The sequence below is a fragment of the Kryptolebias marmoratus genome, linkage group LG12 (assembly GCF_001649575.2).
Source record: "Kryptolebias marmoratus isolate JLee-2015 linkage group LG12, ASM164957v2, whole genome shotgun sequence".
In the NCBI taxonomy this organism is placed as follows: domain Eukaryota; kingdom Metazoa; phylum Chordata; class Actinopteri; order Cyprinodontiformes; family Rivulidae; genus Kryptolebias; species Kryptolebias marmoratus.
Window position 1 is genome coordinate 10,466,182 of NC_051441.1, and position 22,501 is coordinate 10,488,682.

General features: G+C 38.9%; 1 protein-coding gene across 1 annotated transcript; it reads right to left on the bottom strand.

Annotated features, from left to right (window-relative positions):
- Positions 1–941: 941 nt before the first annotated feature.
- On the bottom strand, positions 942–22,423 carry LOC108247638 (dynein assembly factor 5, axonemal). The gene is made up of 13 exons (XM_017435930.3): positions 21,850–22,423; positions 20,533–20,717; positions 20,317–20,441; positions 19,977–20,095; positions 18,582–18,814; positions 17,994–18,218; positions 14,095–14,238; positions 12,587–12,752; positions 9,905–10,052; positions 6,878–7,028; positions 5,436–5,592; positions 4,860–5,051; positions 942–1,433 (listed from the first exon to the last, which is right to left on the bottom strand). Exons 1-13 carry the CDS (start codon positions 22,385–22,387, stop codon positions 1,279–1,281), a joined length of 2,538 nt encoding a protein of 845 aa, XP_017291419.1. The 5' UTR covers positions 22,388–22,423; the 3' UTR covers positions 942–1,278.
- Between the last annotated feature and the right edge of the window lie 78 nt (positions 22,424–22,501).

Genomic DNA, 22,501 nt, shown 5'->3' on the forward strand with positions numbered 1-22,501 from the left:
GATCTTTAACTTCAGCATGATGATAAGTTTAGTGGCTTTTCCTTAAAAATGAATAAAAACAAACTAGAATTCATACTGTATACTGATATATGAGATTTACAGTATAATAGTTAAATCAGGACTCAGTAATGGGTCAATGAAGTTCGAGTACAAAATAAGAATAAGAATAAAGAAAAGAAGGAATAAAAAAACCTAAACACTGAGATCTTGGTAAGTGCATGATGATGGCAACATTTTGGGACAGTTGTGAGACAAAATAGATGACTTAGTAACAAATAAAAAAGCACAAGGTTATGCAATAAAAGGCAGAGTTAGACTAAACTGGTGCAATATTTAACCAGCTTACAGCATTTGCATGTTTCCATCTATCTCTGCAAACACAGCTAAAACATTAGCTGATACCATTGAACATCTGGGCCCAGGGCACACCCCAAAATCACATATGTGATTAAATAACTTCATTACTTAGTAGTCACTATGGTGTAGTCATATGATAAAAATGGACTGAAATTCCTACAAGAATTGTATCCAGACAATATGCCTGCAGTGAAATACCAGACCTGCATCTATGGTAGTTTGGTGCTGTGGTGATCAAACTCTTCATCAGATTTACTCATAAGAGCAGGCCAGGTTGTCATGAGCAGTTGTGAGTAAGAAAGTGAGGTTGTTTGGAGTGATTGCATGAAGATGAAGATATGCAGTGATGTGACCATACATTGGTGGACCTGAGGGCAAATTGGATTAGCGTCAATCAGCAGTGAATGGGAGTGGAAGGCAAGACACTGTTGCCACTACCTTCAGTGTCAAAGTAGAGACATCACATCTGTTCACAAGTTTTAAAGTAAAAATGTCATTTAAAAGTCATCTTATTACCATTACAATTCACATCCTTGTAAACTCAGATTTATGCAGATGTTTGCATTTACTAACACATTTCATTCTACCAGTTTAGACAAGAAATTTATTTTTCCCTCAACCTGTTGCAGGCAGAGTTACAGTGCAGGAATACACACAAGAATCTTCTGAGGGTAAAACTGAGCTGTGCAAACACAAATATAACAACACAAGCAAACTTTATTTCATTAAAACATCAGAACACTAAGAGTTCAATACCAGAAATGAGTGTAGAAAAAAAATCTACAAACCTCCTAAAAAAACCAAACATTTTCTTGAAACACTCATTTTAAACGCCATTTTATATTACAATAAATTTAATTTTCTCAAACAATGTGAACATTCTCTCAGTCGAGGCAGAAACATTAGTCAGTGTTTCTCATGTCACACCGGACTGTCTGCTGCGGTCTCTGTGGACACGGAGCTGATGTGCTGAAGAAGGAGATCACAGTAGTGAGGACTCCGCTGTTTGTCCCTCACAGCCTCAGCCTCCCTCTTCAGAAGTGTCGGGTGGACTGAGCTGCCTTTCTTCAGGATTTCTGAACACACAAAGACAAAAATAGAGCCAAAGCCACAGAAAAGACAGCAGTCAACACTCAAAATGAATAAAAACAAAATACTTACAGAAGAGTGTCACAAATACACTGATCCCAAACACACTGCTTGATGTAAAAAACACAATAGAACATCATTTGTTATGGATGGTTTTAGCAGAGCCCAAACCTCAGCCTTATTGAAGTCGAGGAAGATTATCTCAAATGATACAAAGCAAAAGCCAGCCAATAATGAAAGAAAAATGTCCTTTAGGAAGCAATGAAAGCTATTCCTGGAGAATATGCAAAGATATTTCAATGCCCAACTGACTTTAGTCTGAGTTGAAGTCAGCAGTTTTACCAGTTGTTGACTTTCAAGCTCGTTTGAATTGTATAAACACCATTTTTCCCTTATTTGCTATATATTTCAATAATGTGCTGCACTAATTTTCCTAGCTTTCAATCATAAAATTGAAAAAGGGATGAGAAATCACATTCTTCCACTCTGCCTTATGTTTTTGGGAGGAAAAAAAAACACCACAAGATGGCAGTAAAGAACTGTGAGTCTGCTATCGAACCATATACATGTTCCTTTTCTTTCCATTGAGAAGCACTAAAACTCTGTCTACATCTGTTTCTCTCATTGCTCCTTCATCTGCTGATTTTATAGGTGGATTGAATTCCCTACACTGCTGTCAGGGTAAAAAAAACAAAACAAAAAAACAATACAAAAGTGCTGTTCCAGTGGTGACATGCCATCACCTTGGAAGACTGAGCCCATTTTAACTCATTATATGATACTTGCCTTTTGTTATTTAAGAAGAATGAGGGGATTTTCAGCTTTTGTTTAAAGTGCTTCTAAGCTGTGGTGGAAGTAGGGGTGAGACTTTGAACAATGATGACTTGTGAGAAGTGATTTAAACTTGTGCCAAGAGTGAGACAATGAGGGATGGTATGTATGGCAGTGGTGTCCATCATTCTGTCCTGACATGTTGCAGATGTCAAGCCACTTCACAGACATGCGTTTGAAATACAAGAAGCATAGGAATGGGAGCAGCTATTAAAGGAAGAAGCAGAAAGACAAAGATGAACAAAGAGAAGAGAAGAAAGCTTCAAACTGAGCCGTGAACATGAGGGAGGAATGCTTCCACATTTAGGTGCTGTCAGGTACAGACGGTCACTCAGCAAGATGTGAGAAAACATATGAGAACCCCTTTTTTACATGACACTACATATGATGAGTTATGGATTTGCAAAAATAAAACTGTATTAGTCTGCTTATTTGAATTAACCATGCTGGATAATAACCTGACTTGGAAAAAAAAAGAGGCTAAATGTGTATTTCAAGTATAGTATGTCAGTCTGAAAATAATTACTTACATTTTAAGGTAGAGCTGGTTAAAAGACCAAAACCATTCAAAGAAACTCATTCCCTTTTTACTTAATTTTACTTCTGTGAATCTTACACCAAAGCCTATTATTGTCAAAACAAACTTTGAGTAACATATTAGAGATGTAGATTAGTATCATACTGTAATCACTATTGGCTGATAAATGCTTCAGAATAAAATATAAGCATCAACGAAGACATGCAAGTAAGGTAAAATTTGACCCTTTTTGTAGCTAATGCTTTGACGCTGCTATATGGTTTAATTTTTGTAACAATCTCTATTTTATCAATTATTATTGTATCAAGTGTGGTTTTGAAATTGATGACCAACCGCCCCCCCAAAAAAGAATATCTTCTGACCCATCCTTCAGTACATGAAGAACAAATTCACTGATGCCCAGTTGTCCAGTTGTCAGTGCTCAAAGATAAATCCCTGTTGCGTATCCAAGATTGGTTCAGACAATTAAGAAATTCCCAATGATTCCCTTCATAATGAAACCATAACATTTTGCAGAAATCCTAGTTGTTGATCTGTTAATTTTGAAGACTTATTATTCCTCCAAAAGGTTTTTTCAGCTTGTGAATTTTTTATCACAATCCCACATAAAACAGGATTCAGTCATAAGACCAAATAATAATAATGTTCAACACCTGAAACTCCACACCTTTTACCCTCAGCTGAAGAGATGAAACATTTTCCAGAAGACTACCAAATCCAGCTGCATGTGTGTTACTTAAATGCAACTTCTGGAATGAAACAAATGTGTAATTCACAAACCACTCAATTACAAGACACACAGAAAGTATGAGCATTAGTAAAGCTGATTTCAAAATTAATAGTGATGTTGCAAAAAATTATGGTATGGATTACTGCTGCATCTGGTGAGCATGAGAATATGTTCTCTCATTCTTTTTTTTTTACTCTCTTTGTCTTTCTGAGCACCAAAGATGATAGATCCTATCGTTAGGGCCTCTCAGGCTTGGCTAAGCCATCAGTGCTCACCTGCGTCCTGTCAGAAGTAATGACAGCTAACATTCCTGATAAGTAGAAAAGAGCAAAAGTCCAGAGGAACGGTGTCTTAGTTTTACACTTCAGGGAAAAAAAGGCAACAAAGACTTTCCACCAACACGACAATAAAACACAGCCAAGAAGCATTGAAACATTGCAGAAAACAGAGGGCAAGAGAGCAGGAAGAGAGATTGACAGATAAAAGATGAAGGGATTAAGTAAGATGAGCCTGCGGACAGATGTGGAGAGGTGGCAAGGGGGGAGACAAGCCTCATGTGGTTGTCGTTAGATGGGACAGTTGCAGAGAGATAGGCCACACACAGCTTAATCATTTTACCTGAAGTGTTTGTAGACAAAGAAAGAATGCAGACATACAGATATTAAGACTAATATGAGCCTATAAAATTACTCTCTTTGTTGGTTGCTTTTTCATGTCCTGATCTTGTATTTCCATGCTGAAGCCCACCACGAGCCCAGTCCTCGATGGACTTGAAGTATTTTGGCAGGAGAAATTGTTCACGCTGCTTACGGTGATAAATTGAGTGGAAAAGAAGAATAAGGGACAGCTTTTGAAATAGGAGAGAGGAGATTCTGTTGGCGGCATGCCTGTGGAATAATCTAATGTTTGACCGAGGACACCCCAAACTCCTCTCATCCCTGTGTGAGTGTGTCTGACACCGCAGGCTGATCTGCAGAGCTTTACACTTAAACTCTGCTCTCATCAGAGCTCACATTTCCTATAATGTTTCTAATATAATCACAATCATAAGCTTAAGCTAACATTTCATTTTGGATTAAACAGAGTGCATGATCTTGTTATACATTAATTGTCCAAATGAGTCGAATCAGCAAAATTCTGTCAATATCAAATAAAAAACAACACTTTTTTGTTCACTTTTCTAAAACAAACTTGCACTCCTCTTCAGTACAGCCAAATGAAGCAATAAGCTCATCCTTCTCACCTATCACCCACCTATCAACACTCTACACTCATCTTTAAAGCCCTTCAAACACCCCCAAGACCCAATCTCACCGAGCACTTGGTCCTGCACTGAGCTGTCAGGGTCATCCAGGTGCAGGAGGAGCTGCTGAAAGAGGAGCTGCAGATGAGGAGTGCAGAGCTCAGGGTTGTAGTCTTTGGTCACACTGGACAGCCACAGGCCCAAAGCCTGCAGAGCAACCCCACGTACCTCCTCACTGCTGTCGTCCAAACGCTTCAGCAGCTCTGTGGACAAAGTAGAAAGGTTTTCTGAAGAGTGGCCTATATGTCTTTAGAATTCAGTGAGTTTTGGTGAGAAATATATGTAGTAAATAAGAATGAAATAGCAGCTTTAGCATCTTACACTCACTTGCAGATGATAAATCTTTGCCCGTTAGACAGAATTTTTATATTGTTTGTTTTAAATCTGGCACATAAAATGATATGCGACTATCCAAGGTCCATTTCAGTGAATGTGTTGAGCAGAAGGGGTGTCTTGCTTTCCAGATGAAGTGTGGAGCAAGACAGATAACCTCTACCCCTCTATCCAGATAAAAAAAAAAACCTCACCCGATGCAGCGGCAAGCACAAAGGAGGACGGCTCAGGAAGGTTCTTCCTTTATCACTTACCAGGATAAAGCTTGTTAAGAGCTTCATGGTGTAAACTGGTTCCTATGAGCCTGAGCATGGCAGAAAGTGAGCGACAAGCTAATAGCCTGCTCATCTGAGAATCCTCCTCCAGGGCTGACAACACCAGAGAGCTCAGCTTTTCCTCCAGACACAGAAGCTGCAAGCAGAAAATGCAAAAGTCAGGCTTATTTATTTCAACCCAAACTCAGTAAGGAACAAATCTTATCTTTACTTTCCAAAAATGTGTTTTTGAGTAGTAAGATTTATATTTTCTTCCATGCAAAAAAAATGAATATTGCAGCTTGCTGGAGCAACTCCTTCACATCACACTGTAGATGATAAACAAGAGGACAAACAAGTTCAGGCTGAATGCACTGAGCAACAGGCCAGTGATGGCTAAAACCTCTGTCACCCTGTGTGTGTTTGCTATCAAAACCATGCAAGCAAAACATTAAAAAACAGAGCAGAGGGAGAAGGAGACATGGAGATGAAGAGAGGGGGGAGAACTTGGCAGATGTTTGATTCGCCATTACATCAGTGGCAATCTGAGTGTGCCAAGTGTAACTGGAGCTGTAAATTGTTTTCACAGGGAGTAGAGAGGAAACAATGTCTTTGTGAATGAAAGGCTGTTTGATTCACCTGAGAAAAAACACACACAACTCTCTGTGGTTACATTTGTCAGAACATGTTGTTTATAAGCTCATTCCAAAGCCCAAGATTTAAACTCACATGGCCTTATTTAATGACCACTTTTCAGGTTTTCAAATCTTGTAAGAACATTTGGGGGTCATAAGATAGGAAAAGTTTGATCATGTACACCTACACCCATGCTCACATTGTTCCCCAGATGTTTGCACTGCCTTACACATAAGAATGTGTGACTAAAAAAGCTGCATGATCCACTTATGACTGGTCAGTGTGCACATGCAAAGACAAATGCTGCCAGATGTGTTTCTATGAGCACACATACTGTATCTCGGCACATAATCCTGCAGGTGCAAGGCCAAGTTCCGGTGACAGTTCCTATGTTTAACGAAGGTCCAGAACAGTGGCCGCATTGTTCCTTTGGGACATGGTATGTGAACCCAATTGCTCCCACGTCCACCTGCTACCTGCCAAGGCCAACTCTTTGAGCCAACACTGAATGATGGTAGCCAATTATATGTTTTTTATTAAATGGCTGAGTGGGATGATTCGTTTAGACCAGAAATGGACAAAACAGAGACTCTGAAATAAATATCAACCCCTGAAAAGTCACAAGAACACATCTTCTGCTTTAAAACCAAGTCAATAAAAAGTGCATCTGCAGATTGATGATTGAAGGGACATTCAGCTGGAAAGGTCCCACTTTAAGTGTTTGCTTTCAGTGTGTTTGAGTCACTGAACACTGCTGGAAATAAAGGAAGGACCTATAAGTGTGAAGTGTTTCTGTGAGTATGTACCTGTCCAGGTGTGACGCTCCCTCCATGCAGCAGGGCCAACAGACAACTGAGAGCTGAAGTGCGAACAGCGGCTGCGGTGCGGCCTGCGTGCCACACGAGATTAGGAAGCAGGATGTTGTGCAGAAAACTCTGTGACTCATCACAGAACTGGCTGGAATGACAAACAACAAATCAAGGACACTAAATGACTTATTATAGCTACATCATATATTTGACTTTTCTGTGCATATATGTTAACAGCAACATGTAAAACAGTTTTAAAAAAAATGAATGATGTTTTAAGACAACTGGTGCAACACAAGTGTTAGCATACCATCGCTTTCCCACACTCTTTGTAAGGCAGAACAGTGACGGAAGTGAGAAAAAAGTAGGAGGCAAAAACATCTGGGTATCCCTTTCTTTCCCTTTTCCGTTCCTTTTCCACACTGGCTTAAGCCCTCTGACATCAGACTTTATGCACCTGCATTCGCCTTCACACCCAAACAGCTCCTCACTGCCTCTCGCTCGCTTTTCTCTGCTAAGCTGGAGTGGCAAAACTTATCTTATGTTTTATAGCTGCTGTAGTGGGCTGTAATGTTTCAGCACCAATAGGGGGAGACTGTGGGTTAGCAACATCGCCAGAATCTTCATACTGACTTAGAAAAGTGATTCAGCCTGACAGGTGTAGATATTGTCTTGGTGTCCTTTGGCATCCATGACAGTGTGTCATGGGTGCCAAAGGATGAAAAGAGACATTTCCATTATGCAGGGATGATGTCCAGTGGAAAGAAGAGTGTAATTGTGTTTTTACACACACACACACACAGATACTAAAAAAGTGCCAGAAAATTTTGACTGAATTGCACATCATAGTCGTCTGTAATTCTGTAATGCTCACAAGAAAGCTGCACAGAAAAGTAAACTTTCACATAAAAGACAAAACAGTAACATTTAAAGTTTTACCTTAGGCTTAGTTATATACTTATACAAAAAATTGGTAAACTCATTGCAACAAAATTGCATTATTTTGGTATATTCACAAGCATCCATGGCACCATTTACCAAAGTCATCAGACAGGACCCTGTCAGGACCATTCAGTTTTAATTATTTGTAGCCCTGCTTATTATATGCAACCTGATCAGTGCTGCAACTGATTATTATTTAACCTAAAATCAGTGCAGCGGCCCTGATTTAGCTTCAGTGAATACATTCTAGTTGTCAATTTGTAGTTTGATGGCTATTTTTATCAACAACATATTCCAAAAATTATATTATCAGTGAGTTTGCTAAGGCCTATACCTCTGTTGTGTAGTGACAGGATCATGTATTACAACCATATTCATCTAGAATAATTTATGGATATTTTGTAAATACTTGTCATAACATGAAGTAATTTAATACTTCAACATATTCATGTATTTAAAGTGATTATGCAATATTTAATTTATGGGTTGATTAGGATTTCTTTTTTCTCCTTAAAAAGGTAAATAAAAAAAGTCTTGTTTTAGTAAGGTCCTGGGGTATGTTACAGATTGCAGGACAATTATAGATAAATACATGTTTGCTTCTGCTTTGTTTTGTCTTGTTTTATGTTAGAGAAATCCATATATGAAATAAAAAGAACTCAATTTCTTGTGGTAAATCTTGAAACTTGAAATTACAGACATGTTTGCAGTTCATACAGCTTTGAAAGCCCACTCTTATCTACTTGTAAGTGGCACATGATTTTGGCTTGCCACATCCAGGGAAAAATGTATAAACCTTCTTGTACTTAACTTTCATATCCAGCTTTTTAATCAGAGTACAAAAATCCACATAAAAAAGCACATTATGTGCATGAGTGGATGAAAGGGGCTCCCATGTAACTTTCCTTTTCAGTTTGTTCTGTAGTGAGGTATCATTATATCATTTTGGATGCACAAAAAAGAAAAGAAAGTTTCTGTATGCCTATCATTGTCCTCTTGATGAAAAATGGTATGTGTGTGGCCTGCTATCTGCTGAACAAAAATCAAGCCGTAAAACATGAATGGAGGGTTAAGAATGAACAGAAATATTACGGCAAAACACACCGCTCCATTACTTGTCTGAAACCTTTTTGAAGATATAACAGTTTCTTGATGATTGTGTCATCAAAGTTATAACTTGGCAATGAAAGAACCATGTAACAGTACAGGTGGATGCGTTGGGAGTGTGCAGAAGAAAGACTTCATTTATTTACAGAAAAAAAAATTTCCACTGCCCACATTTTTGACAAAGGTGGCAAAATATGTTGGCTTTAGAACTAATCTTGCTGTCTAAGTGACCAAGATATTATTTTGTGTTAATTTTTTTCACACTACTGCCAAATAAACCCCAAAAAGCTTTCACTGTGCTACTAACCCACATAGACATTTTAGAGTCAGCTTTAGGGTTCACCACTCACTGTACAGAGATTGTCATGGCAACCCCACAGAAGGAGTTTGTCTTTTGGATGGACAGGAGCAGCTGTTGCGATCGTAGAGACCCAGAGACGGCCTCATGTTTAAAGCATTTTCTCAGACTGGAGCTCAGAGCTGAAGGCTGCACAGCTGAGGGTTCAAAGGAGGGCGAGGGGCTGGGTGTCGGACATTCCTGGCTTCTTAATCAGTCGATAACCATTCAAATTACTGATTGCCATTCAAATTACTGCTGAGAAGGCTGTCATCCTCCTAAGGCAAACTGGGAAGTGATTAATTATAGTAGGCCTATCTGACCCTCCCTTAGAGACCAGTTTAAATGATGGGTCTCCATACTGTGTGATGAGCTGTAGCTTTTTATTTCTAGGTCAAATTAAGAAGCTACCAAAATAAGATGACAGAATAGGTTGAACAATTTTTTTGTGTTTGTGTGCATTTTAAATTACAGGCCCCTGTAGATGTAGTGAAAAGATGAAAATCTGAAAACTTAATCTTGAAAAGCAAAACAATGCTACTCAATGTGGCACTTTGAAGTGATGATGGGGTGAAAAATGTTTTAGTCTGTCATCACAATTTTTTTTAAGTTAGGTGTTTGTAAAGTGTTTCCCTCACCCCTGAGAATCCAGCGTGTTGCTTGCATTTAGCAGCAGTTTGGCAAGCATGGTGAAAATGCTCATCCTCATTTCTGTATCTCTGTTTGGTTGGAGGCAGCTGTGGAGAAGAGGCATCAACTGGTTCAAAAACTCCCCAATAACTGGACCTAAAAGATAAACATGGGCAAAATTGTTACAACAAATGCAAAGTTTTGTTTGTGGTTTTGTAACATTACTGGTGAGAAAATCAGAACATCTCCACCAGATGCTTGTACCTGTACTTTTATCATTTGCAAAAGTAAAAGTTTACACCACCTTATGTTTCAAAAGTCAAATTACCAAAACACTTTTTGTCTTTCCTTCTATCCAAATAGCCACTTTCTACGCCTACAAATAATTACTAAGACCTCGGTGGACTGGTGAGACAGTGACACAGAGTGAACAGGAAATGAGACACTGTATGACACAGTGTTTCTATACAAATACCTTTTACAACAAGGGAGAAACTCACAGTGCGACTTTTCCCATTTCCATTCATGCCCACACACTTATCCAACATCAGTGTTTACTGAACTTTATATAGTGAGCTCTGTGTGTGTGTAAATCAGTGATAAGTGACCATGCCCTGTTAGGCTGAATTGTGACAAACATGAGAGGAGACAAGGGAAATCATGACACCACCTGAGGATGTGAGCCAGCTTCATGGCAAAAAGATAAAGGAACACGGAAAAGTAAACCGAATTTGAGAGTCATCCAGACAGGAGGGCATTGAATGAGAGGGAACATTTGCAAGAGTAACTGCAAATAAAACAGGTCAGATTTGGGAAACGTCAACAGATAGTTAAAGAAACATCACCTAACAACACCTATTACTGCTATGGAAAACAGTCATCGTTCTTGATCTTAAATAAATAACTACTTCTATAAAGTTTTGAGCAAGAGTATCCAATCAGACATTGGACTAACAGCTAGTGGACAAAAGAGTGTAAGGAGGACATGACAGAACAATAACTTCCTGCCTCAAACTAATACAGATGGTGTACAGAGCTGATGAGCAAGCAAAGTGCCCAATTCTCAGCTGCATATTAACTACTATTTATTGTTTAAATGGAGCTGATTTCCATGAATCACATGCCTGTCAAACACAGGGACCACACACAATTTGTTTTGGTGTCTGTAAAAAGTCCAAGCTCTAAAGATGCATTAAATATGTGCAAACAAAATGCACACAGATTTGATTCTCACACTCACATATAGGCATGCATATAGAGCTTCAAAGTGGCCTTGATCCTGGAGAAGGTCAAGAGCAGCCAGCTTTGTTGCTTTTTGATGTAGTGACCTGCCTGGGTTTTACAGAATGGCCTTAGAATGGACTGGTCAGTTAGTAATAGGAGTGTTTGTATGTGAGTGTCTGTGTGTGGATTAGAGGTGCCTAGTCAATTAGACAGAGTGGAGACAGAGGGAGAAAGAGACAGAGATGAAAACATGACAGAGAGAGAGAGGTGGCGATAACAAATGATTTTGTAGTATTGGAGGAACCAAGGTAAATTCTTAGAATTTAGGCAAGGGTCACAGCTTTTTAACCCTCTGTGCCACACACACAATCCTAAACCCTAAATATCTCTGTAGAAAAACATCAGTGTGATTACATGCATGTAAAGAAAACTGATTTGCTAATACAATACCTTAAAACTTAACAAAAAATATGTGTAAAATCATGTAAAAAGTAGATTACAATAATTTTGTAGTACTTCTTACTTGCAAGAAAAGAACTACAGTATATAAAATGCAGAGTTACCATGTAGTCTGATGAATCAAAACTGGACATTTTAAAGGCCAGTGAAGTATGTAATACTCCACTGGAGTAGTAATACTACAGACAACATGAACAACTTGTACATCTGTGAGGGTATCAGAAAAAGCTAAATAATATAAACAAGTAATGGAAAAATTTATTCTGACTTTCAGGTAACTTAGTTTTTAATAGAAGGTCTTGCTTATCTCACCAAGACAATATCAAACTCTATCCATTTTACAACAGTATCACTTTGTGGCAGGGGTAAATATACCAGGTTGCAGTTCAGTGTCAATATTTTATATGTTGTCCTTGCATTATCTTTAGATAAATTCAGGGGTTAAATTATTACAAATAACATTCAGTCTTGACGTACTTCCTAAATTGGCAGCACAACGGCTTAGTGGTTAGCACGGTTGCAAGAAGGTCCTGGGTTTAAGCCCTGGGATGGACCTGGGCTCTTTCTGTGTGGAATTTGAATGTTCTCGTGCATGGGTTTCCTCCTACAGTCCAAAGACATAAATGTTTAAGGTGCCTTTAGGCCCAGACCTCTCTTGAAAAAGAGATCTGTGACCTCAATGGGATTTGCCTGGTTAAATAAAGGTTAAATAAAAACTAAATAAATAAAATTGTAATGCTTTGCTGCTTCTGCAATTGCAGGTAAAACAAAGTTTTTCCCAGACTCATTTGCACATTAATGAAGTTCACAGACTTTGGTGATACTTCTGTGAACAAGCCAACTTGATAAAAGAAAAACTTTACTGATTGCCAATAAACAAAGCATCAACATTAAGTGCAATATCAGTATATAGTTTAATGACTGATGTGATGTTTTTTCTTATATTTAAACAGCAGATTTTTCAATATTACCACATATCTTTATGCACAAACACCTTTGGGTCTCACCTGATTGCATGACTATGATTTGTAGTTGGAGTCTCTGTGGGGAGTAACTAGTCCAGGTGTTGACAGAAGCAGATAGCCAATCCAGCAGCTGTCTCATATGCTTTCTATAAAGTTCAATCAAGTCCAAGTCCTGTACCTTACTTAAAAGGTGTGCACTCTCCAAGGCCTGTGGGAGAGAGTAAGGTGGAAAAAATGATGTCAATGTCTTTCTATGCCACATGTTATAACTAAAATTACCACATAAATTAGTAAAAACAGATCAGGAAACAGAACAGCTTTTAAGGTTGAACAGTTATTGTTCCTATTTTAAGGTTTTTAAGGTCTCACTTCTGTGGGATGCAAAAAGTATCATGTAAGAACACTGAAAAAAACAACAGTGACAAGGCCTCATGAATCAACCACTTAAACAAAAACTCATTTACAAAATGTTACTAAACATACAAACTGCCAGTAACACACAGACAAAAACATGCACCAATAAAGCTGAGCTGAAAGGAAAGAGCAGGGATGAGATAGCATAGTAAATAATGAGTTGACTTTTTAGGGCAGGGGAAAAGACTTTGAGGGCATTTCACAGTTCTCTGTACTGTCCCTTAGGGATGGACAGTGACAGAGACATTGTCTGAGTCACTGCTCCACCTCTTCTGAAGAAAAGCTAGACAATCCTAAGCTGTCTATTGATGGGAACGACATTCCCCTTTTCTGGGAAAACAAGCTCTGCTTTTCCTCTGGTTCCAGGAATGCCAGAGGCCAGTCTCACCCTCCCTCACTCTCTTAATCCATTCCTTCCCATCTCTTCTCTAATATCGCTCCCTGTGTGAACATACACATTGATGTAGACAGACATAAACACAGTCACACTGGTGGCCAGTGTGGTGTCTGCTCAGCATCTGTGCCAGTTCTTTCCCACTTCTCTCCCTGTTATTACTGCACAACGGCGACAAGTGGCTAGATTACACTCAAACCTCAGACACCAATGACTTCACTTGTCACTGTTCCTGTTTGCCCCTCAGATTTGGAGACTGACCACTTGACAAAACCTCATTATGACTTGGATTTTGTGAACCCAAGAGCCTTTATGAAAGCATACTGAGCTGGACTGATGATATAAACCTGCCAAGAAATACCATTCATCTCACCCCATCTGTTTTTCTGTATTACTGTTAGTCTCACTTCTTTCTGCACATTTCACCCGCCTCCTTTCACCCAAGACTGGTTTTAAAGTTCCATTCCAAAGGTGCAATTTCAGCACCCCTGGCTAAGTGGGTAATTATACAGCTGGTCATATCCACTTTGAAACAGTACAAGTACTTAAATTCCTTGAATAGCTCGTTTCATAAAACCTGCTTACTTTTCTAATAAAAATGATGAAAAAAGATAAAGGAGAGAAGAACAGGAGTCAGTTTAGAGAAGTATTAATAGGTGAGTTAACATGTTAGTTATGAATTGAGGTGATGGCTGATCCAGATGAATCTGGAGATGTCTTATCATACTGCTGTGTTTCTCACCTTTGCACTGAATTGTGGCTCAGTGGAGAGGCTCTGGACAGTGACCAGCACCTGCAGCAGCTGCAGACTTACTGAGGTACATTCTGACTCACACTGATGCAACAGCACATCCACACATGTCAACAACTGTTCCAAATACATAACCTGAAAAAGAGGAAAGGACAAAGTTTTAGTAAAGTTTTGTTGCACAAATATGAGTTCTGTAAAAATGATCATGGTGAAAGTTCTTTCTTATTTCTTTTTAGTTTAAATAATGCCTTCAAAAACAAAAATGTAGAGAATAACTTATCTCTTATTTCACAAAAATGATAACCAATCAACAACATACAGTAGCTGTGAGTAAGAACTTTCTTGCCATCACCAAGCATTAGAGTGTGTGATTGCTGTCACTTGTCAGCCAGTGTTGTGGTGAGGTCATGTTTAGACAAAGACCTGCAGCTCAGGCTAATTTCCTTGCCATCACTGGGATCAAGACCTCTTTTCCTGTTTTTACGCCGCCTATCATTAGGGCCTCATGAGGGAGGAGACTGAGGGTTGGTTGAAGGTGTTAGAGAAAGAGAGAATGTTTCATTGTGTGCAAAGGAGCTGCTGAGATGTAGCACACCTTCCAGGTGCATGCTTTGGTTTGGCAATAAGAACTAAAGCCACAAGGGGCATGCGAGGCTCACAGATACATTCTCGATTGTTGAAGACACAAATTTACATGGTTATTTACATGGAATTTTATGATTAACTGCAAGCACAAATAGCACCAGTAGCAGCTAGCTGTAGCACATCCCGTGCAGCCTGGGGACTTCTGTAAAAACTTTCATATTTCTGCTGGAATAAGCATGTAAAACAAAATTGGTTTATGAAATAGCATTTGCATAAACCACGAAAAAGAAAAAAAAATCAGTGCTCTTTTAAGACAGTAGAAATCCACTTTGGTCTTGGCCCTGCTTGGACTAGCCCTTCGATTGTCAAGCCAGTCAGAGTTAACATCCTTTTCTTAAAAGTGAGTCTATTTAAAGAGCAATCTACTTTAGATAAAATATTGTTCATAACCTTTCTACAGTACCCCACTTCAAAAGATCTAAACCATCTTGACCAAAGTATCCTTGGATAAGACACCAAATTATCCACCTCCCAATAGAAAAATAAACATACCACTGAGCCACAACTGTCTAACAATATAACTGATTGCTTAATTTATCACAAACCTATTATATGATCTTAATCAAGTGTGTTGTATATTGTCTAACAGCAAAATAAACTCCCACAACATGCTTCTTATTTCTTCAAGTGTTTACAAGTCATTGATGGGGAAATCCCTGCCTGTGACTAAGCTGACGCATAAAGATGCCAGGAGCACCAAGGTAGCTGTGGTGAAAATAACGTGACAAACAGTAGCAGACATGCACATTAGTTTGTAAGCACAAACAGAACGTTTATACTTTAGCAGAAGGCAACCATTAGAGCTGAACCAGAGTAAGAAATATGGAGAATGGAAAAGTGGTGCCATGTAATGAGTAGGTGGACACCTGGAGTCAGGTGAAATACACCTGGTTTTATTTTAGCAGGCTTGCTGCAGGGGCCTCTTATATCATGTGTGTGCATTTGTCCACCCCTGGATACATTATTAACATCCACTCAGCTTCTCTTTAAGGAGACGCACCAGGAGATGAATTCCTATTCAATGGGGAGCAACCCCCATACAGCCAATGATAATGCTATGGCAACAGTAAAACAAACACTGGGAGTGTGGGGGAGGTCGACACCTCTGCAGTAAAGTTGCCTTTTTCAAGCCTAATGTCATCCTGTGGAGAAGTGAGTCTTATCCAGCTGTTATTCACGACCAAGAAAAACAAAACATGCTTACTTTGAAGATACGTTATTTTCAATCAGCTAATGTTTTGACAAGGTGATATTTTTGCTTTCAGTGACAAAATAAGAAGACAAGACACATCCCTGCTAATCTGTTCCATGGGTTTCAGTGGCCACTTACAGATTCTGTAAGTCAACTGCTCATAAACTTTGTTGTAAATATGTTTTTTTTTGTTAACTATCTTTACTAATTTACTTCAGCCCACCAACTCCCTGTTATTGTGATGCTTTTATCACCATGGCGAGTTAAACACATCAGCTGTGGTTAGAATGCTCTGCCAGCCATTTGTTAATGTTCAGTGTAAAAAAGAAACTCTTGCATGATTCATAAATAAACACTGCATACACCTCAGAAGATGGTGGCTGCCATATTCACTGGCTTCCTTTTTATTTTCTCTCAAGATCTTGACCTCAATTTACGAGTAATATTTTTAATTCTTGCTGAGCATCTGCCATTTATTTTGGTAAGCTGTCTTTTACTCTTAACTGAAACACAGAAAAGAAAACAGAGTTGAAAGCGTCCAAGAGGTTATTTCGTGCAGACGCATCATATATCAGCTTTCATTTCTTCTACTCCCAACCGAGCCTTGCAGTTCCCACTGCCTCTGGGCACTTTGAAGATTATTTATGTTTAATTTCTTTAGAGGCATTCATTTCATCCAAGTCAAACATCATGTCTTACTTCTTTTTGCCTCTGGTTTGAAGTGACACATAATTCTATCTAGTTAGATCAAAACACATTTTTTTAAGTTTCTTAAAATGCCTTATTTTAATAAAATAAAATAAAATGAAACAAGGGTGAATCTTCTAAATCTATTCGGTGTCAGCAAGTACAAACTATCCTATAATACAAATGAGTCAGTCAGATCAGAACAATCTGAAAGATTCTGTCAGCATTTTAACACTAAAAAAATGATGGTGTGCTGGATGTCAGCCCACCCGTCTGCAGTGGTGTTATTTACAGATAAAGGTCCTGCTCCCTGCTATGAACAATGCCTGTTGTCAAAGAATGTTGCAGGTGGTTTATCAGGACTAGTTCTTCTGTGACCATGCTTCATACTTTTCCCTCAAAAACAGTGAAGGGGAGCAAAAGATAGATGGAGAAAGAGAAAAAGAGGAAGCAGAGGTCTCACCACATCTGTCTAATGGCATGCGACTGTTGTCCTGTTAATTCTGTTTGGCTGACCCCCGGACAGTGACGAGGGAGGAAAAAAAGAGGTCAGTTTCCGCTTCTTATTTATCACCAGCCTTGACCAGTCAGGATTTGAAATTTCAAGGTTTTTGTAATGGCGTGACTGAACTGCAGTCTGGTGTTAAGAACTTACAAGTGGCTATGAAAAAACAAAGCCCATGTGCTGCCTACGGGGTCAGAGCAGCCATGTGGAGGTCACATGAAATTAGTGGATTTCTGTTATTATTATCTCAGAGAGGAAATTCTTGATGGCTACTCTAAGTAAAGGGTGGGGGTAATTGGTATAGGTGAGTCAGTACGAGATGATGATCAGAAAACAGTTTTCTGCCAGACAACAACAAAAGGAAACTTATTTGCAGCAAAAGAAAAATATGGAAGCGTCTGGTTCAAACGTGATGGGATTTATTTCATGAGTAAGCTTGCTATTACAGAGTGAATTTGTTTTCCAATGCAAAACGGAGATGTGCAATAGTGTATGAGCACATTTCATTACACACATTTCATGTCCTTTTAGCAAGGTTGGTATTTTTGAGGATTACTCAGTAGTAAACCCCTTGAACTTTCAGTACAGTGTTGCTATAGAAGAGTCAGCTAAACCTTTAAGCATCTAGCTTATTTTTACAAAGCCTATGTCCTAATATGACTAATTAGGCAAAAAAAGACTTACAGTACAACTGCAGCAGTGTCACTGCCAAAATATTGATCAATTAACAAAATTTCCCGAGAAACCCCAAATTAATAAAAGTAGTGTTTGTAGTGGGTGTGGGTGAGTTTACTGGTATAATTAGAAAAAAGTATCTAGTAAACGGGTTTAAAACAAGACAATAATCCATTCTCTGCTGACCTGTTGATATTCCTGGCAAACATCAGGCTGAATCAGAATGTTGGCAATCTGATGGAGATGTGGTTTCAGTAGCTCTCTAGAAGACCCTCCCAGCACTGCAGCCAGAACCATGAGGGGTGCCCAGGGGTGAGAGGAAGAGTGAGGCACTGTCACATGTTCAAGAAGCAGCTTGAGGAAGGCAGGTGGAGGAACAAAGGTCCCTATCAGTTTAGCAGCTGCCAGGCACTGGTGGTGGGCCCAACAGGAAGAGAGGGGTGTAAAAGAAGAATGAGGACGGGAAGTCATTTTATAAATTCAGCACACATCAAAGACCCACACAATCCACCAACATAAACAGGTGCATCCCAGGTCTTTAAAACCTCAATTGTCCCAGACTAAACTGAGAACAGTTGATAGACTTGTGTGTAAGTAAAACTGCTGATTCAATACATGTGTCATGAGGTTATTCCATCCCACTGAAATTTTGCTAAACATTTGACTGAAGTTTTGCAAAGGCTGGGAAATGTGGCCACATTTGATTCACAAATAAAAACCATAATGTGACACATGACATCCTGTTAATTTGACAAAAAGCTCTTTGTGACTCACATTGTTGACTACATCCCTCTCTGAGTCCGTACAAGCCCGGTAAAGCATGGCCAGCAGAGGCTGCAGGTGCTGAGTGGTGTGGTCCTCAGCATGCAGCAGCAGCACAGAAAGAAGCTGTGAGGTCCTGATCCGTGTTGGCACCAGCCAGTCCGTCATGTCATGGGTGATAGCTGGTACCAGCCTCCCCAGATTTCTCACCACTAGTTCTCTGCAGCCTAGCCCTGGACGTTCCACTAGAAGAAAATAATGTTTTTTTTATTTGTTCCTAACAGGAGTTGAAATCATGTCATGTCAATATTTTTTCTTACAAGGACAATTTTCTTTCCTAAAGTTATAAAATAGATTATGAACAGATTATGGAACAATAAATACTGCTCCAAAACTAATGTCTAATGACTGAGCTCAAGCTAATAACATTTACTACTTATAACTTTTTCAGATTCAGATTTTCCTGCAAGAAACTTGTCACAGTAAGTGATACACACTTTTAAATAGCCTGCTACTTTTCATTTGGACATCTCTTTTTCTCCCCCTCTTTTTTTTCTCTGACCACTACATTCTGCCTTTCAAAGAGGCACACTGATGAGAAAAGAAGTGAGGCGTAAAGAAAGAAAGCGATAAATCAGAGAAGCAAATCACAACAAGCCCAAACAAGACCATTTCTGGTTGTCTTTCGCTGTCTAACAGTGACCTCTTTACACTGGGAGGGCTAGTAGATTTACGATGGTATGAATAAGAAAGACAAAAAGGGAAGGGAAAATACTCTTCTGTCCATCAGGCAGTATTTGTCCTTAATGTGACATAGGTAGCTCTGAGATTTCAAAACAAGCTTTAATGCACAGACAAGTGTGGAATGACACACACTTATCCTGGCCCTTAGGGAAATTATGGTGACCATATTCAGGTTCATGTTCATTCCTGACCCTCAGGCAAACACTTATCTTTCCAAGCCAGTACCTGTCCCAACAACTCAGCTGTCCCAGAAAGCATAGTTTTTTATTGTATGTCAAAACCAAAAACAGTTGCAGTAAATTTACAGTAAACTGTAGTTTTACATAATCCGATGTGCTGCTGGAGAACCATTTATTGTACCAATACTGTATATCAATCTTATTTTTTTAACTAGAAAAGTTATTTCACTCTGCAGAGTTTTAAGTCCTTTAATTCATTTATCACAGGACACATCTCTGCCTATTTTACAGATTCAGTGTTAGTAGTTTAGTGACATCTAGCAGTTTAAACTGAAGATGGCTGTAAAATCCCAGTCACATAACAGAGAAACCAGAAAGACAGCTTTTTATTCCTGTAAATACATCACATTACAGTTCACACATTGGAATATTGACTGAAATCCAAAAAGGCTGGGAAGAAAAATAATTTTGTCCATTGACTGACCTCCGGAGGGGTAGTGAAGAGGTGTGGTGAGAAGGAAGTCCAACTTGTCCTTTATGTCATCCTCATTCTCTTTTTCCCACTGCAAGCCAACATCCTTCCATAAATCATCAGCTAAAAGTCTGTAAAGATGGATGAAAACATTAATTTTTTTCTAATTATGCACTGTCTCACAAATAGTTTATAAAAATTAGCACACATTTCTTTTTAGGATTAAAGGGGTATATTATGAAAAAAACACTTTTCCAGGGGTTGATACCCAATTATTGCAAACTATAGCATATGGATTATTGCATTGCATTAAGGAGTAAATAGTAAAAAAAATCAAGCTGTCCTCAGAAACCTTATTTCTGGTATCTCATCAGTGATGCTGCTCAGCAGAAGTGGAATAAGTTTGTGGAAATAGGAGTATCGGTCTCTCATATTTAAAAGCCAATCACCAACAACTGCAGTTACAGCTTTTCTGACCTGAATCAAAAAAGAAAAGGAGATAAGTATCAAACATTAAAAGGACAGACACAATGAACTCCCTAAAAAAAATCGAAACCACAAACTCAACCTGTGGTGAATCGTCAAACAGTCTTTGTGCCAAGTGTGAGAGTACATCATCCACATTTTTTCCGCTGCCATGCTGAATGACCGCCCCAGTGGCTTCGATGACTGACACTCTTACTCTGGAGTGCTGATGGGTTATGGTTAGCATGAGAGGCTTCACAAGACTCTCAGCTTGCATGTGAAAATGTTCTGGTAAAAAAGAGACTGCTGTTAATTGCATCATCAATCATTTTTTGTTTTTACTTATTTTATTTTACCACACTTATTCTGAGCACTACTTACTGTGCAAGACCTTTGCTTAAAACTTTGGCATTAACTGTTGGCATCAACCATGTTTGTTTGTTAACAAAATATTTATTTAACCACAAGATGTATTTTAATGACAAGTTCAGAAAATTGTCATTTGACATATATCTGTATTTTATATATTTTTGGAGTCCTTAAAATATAAACTGACTGCTATGGTTAATCAAGTGTAGCTAACACAAAAATGCCTATAATCTAGTTACACTTACAGATATTAAGATACAATCTGATATGGTGGTAGCTGAAGCTCATCCCTGATTTATACTCCAAGGTTGAGATCTTGCATAATACTGCAAAATGGCTATAACTCAACACAATATGATCCTAGTTTAAAACTTTTGGCATGACAGGCAGCAGGTGACATGCATTTCTTCAAAAAACGCTAGTTTTGAAAAAAAAAAAAAAAATTCTCAGATGCTTTGTACATAATAGTACTGTGCCAAAACAATTTAAACCACCCCCTTTCCCCCCCCAGTGTTTTGCTTCCAAAGAGCCAGAGTTTCCTATTATCTTTTTAAGTGGTCTTGATCAGTACTTCTCCAGACATCCTAATAGGCTTTCAAAGTGTTTTTGTACTTTGACTGCTTTTTTAATCACATTTAGCAACATCCCGGATCAGTTTCAAAGGACTGAAAGACTCAAGACTTTTGCACAGTACTGTAAAGAACTAATAATTTTATAGTCAGGTGTTTTCATTTTATGCAGTTGCTTCTTTTTTATGTATGTCTAATTTATAAAGAAGGTCTTTATGTCTCAGTTTGAATTTTGAAGTAAATCTAATTTATTTATCAATTTAACAATGTGGTCAGACTGAGTTAAGAAATGTATTCTATATTAACATTATTGATTGTTACTATTACCATTATTATTTAATCAGTAATGGGCAGTTTTAGTGGTGGTAGTTGTCCTTTATGGCCACCTCATGACTTGCAGCTGCGCAGTACAGAAAACTCAGCTGCCCGCGTGCTACTACACCATAGAAACCGACAATAACCAACAAAGACCTTCCACCAACCTGGCACGCACTTCGCAAAGTTTACAGTGCATTTGCAGCTTTCTCTTTTAACATCCGGGAAAGGGTCGACGATGGTTCTCTGCAGAATGCTGATCATTTCGTTCAGATAAGGCGCTAAATGCCTTCCGCACACCTCCACTGTCAGAGTCAACATCTCCACGGCTAACAGTCGAAGCTCCTCCGACGGCTCTAAGACCTCCTTCTCCCCAAAACGCTGAGCCAGACAGGGAATAAGATAAGGCAGAGATTCCTCAGGTTTGGGAACACATCGAATAAACTCAGTCATCGTGACAATCGTGGTTTCTCTGCATCTCTCCATGGTGTCTGACAGACATTTGAGGAGAGGCTTGAGGATAGCAAAGAAAACTTCCTGTAAGACGCTGCTGGAAAGTCCTTTATCTATTGTCTCTTTCTTTATCGACTCAAGAGCCCTCTTTCTTGTCGCCTTGTTGTCCTCGTTCAGACAGTTCAGGTGTCGGTGGAGTCCTCTCAAAACTTCAGATGCAGCATGTTCATCTCCAGCTGCCGTCGCTGCCATCTTGACTGTCGTTATGGTAACCGGTACAAGCACGACAAACAAAAGACTGCTTTACGATAAGTACGGATTCAAAATCTCGAACTTTATTTAAATGAACAAACAAGTTCTTGTCCT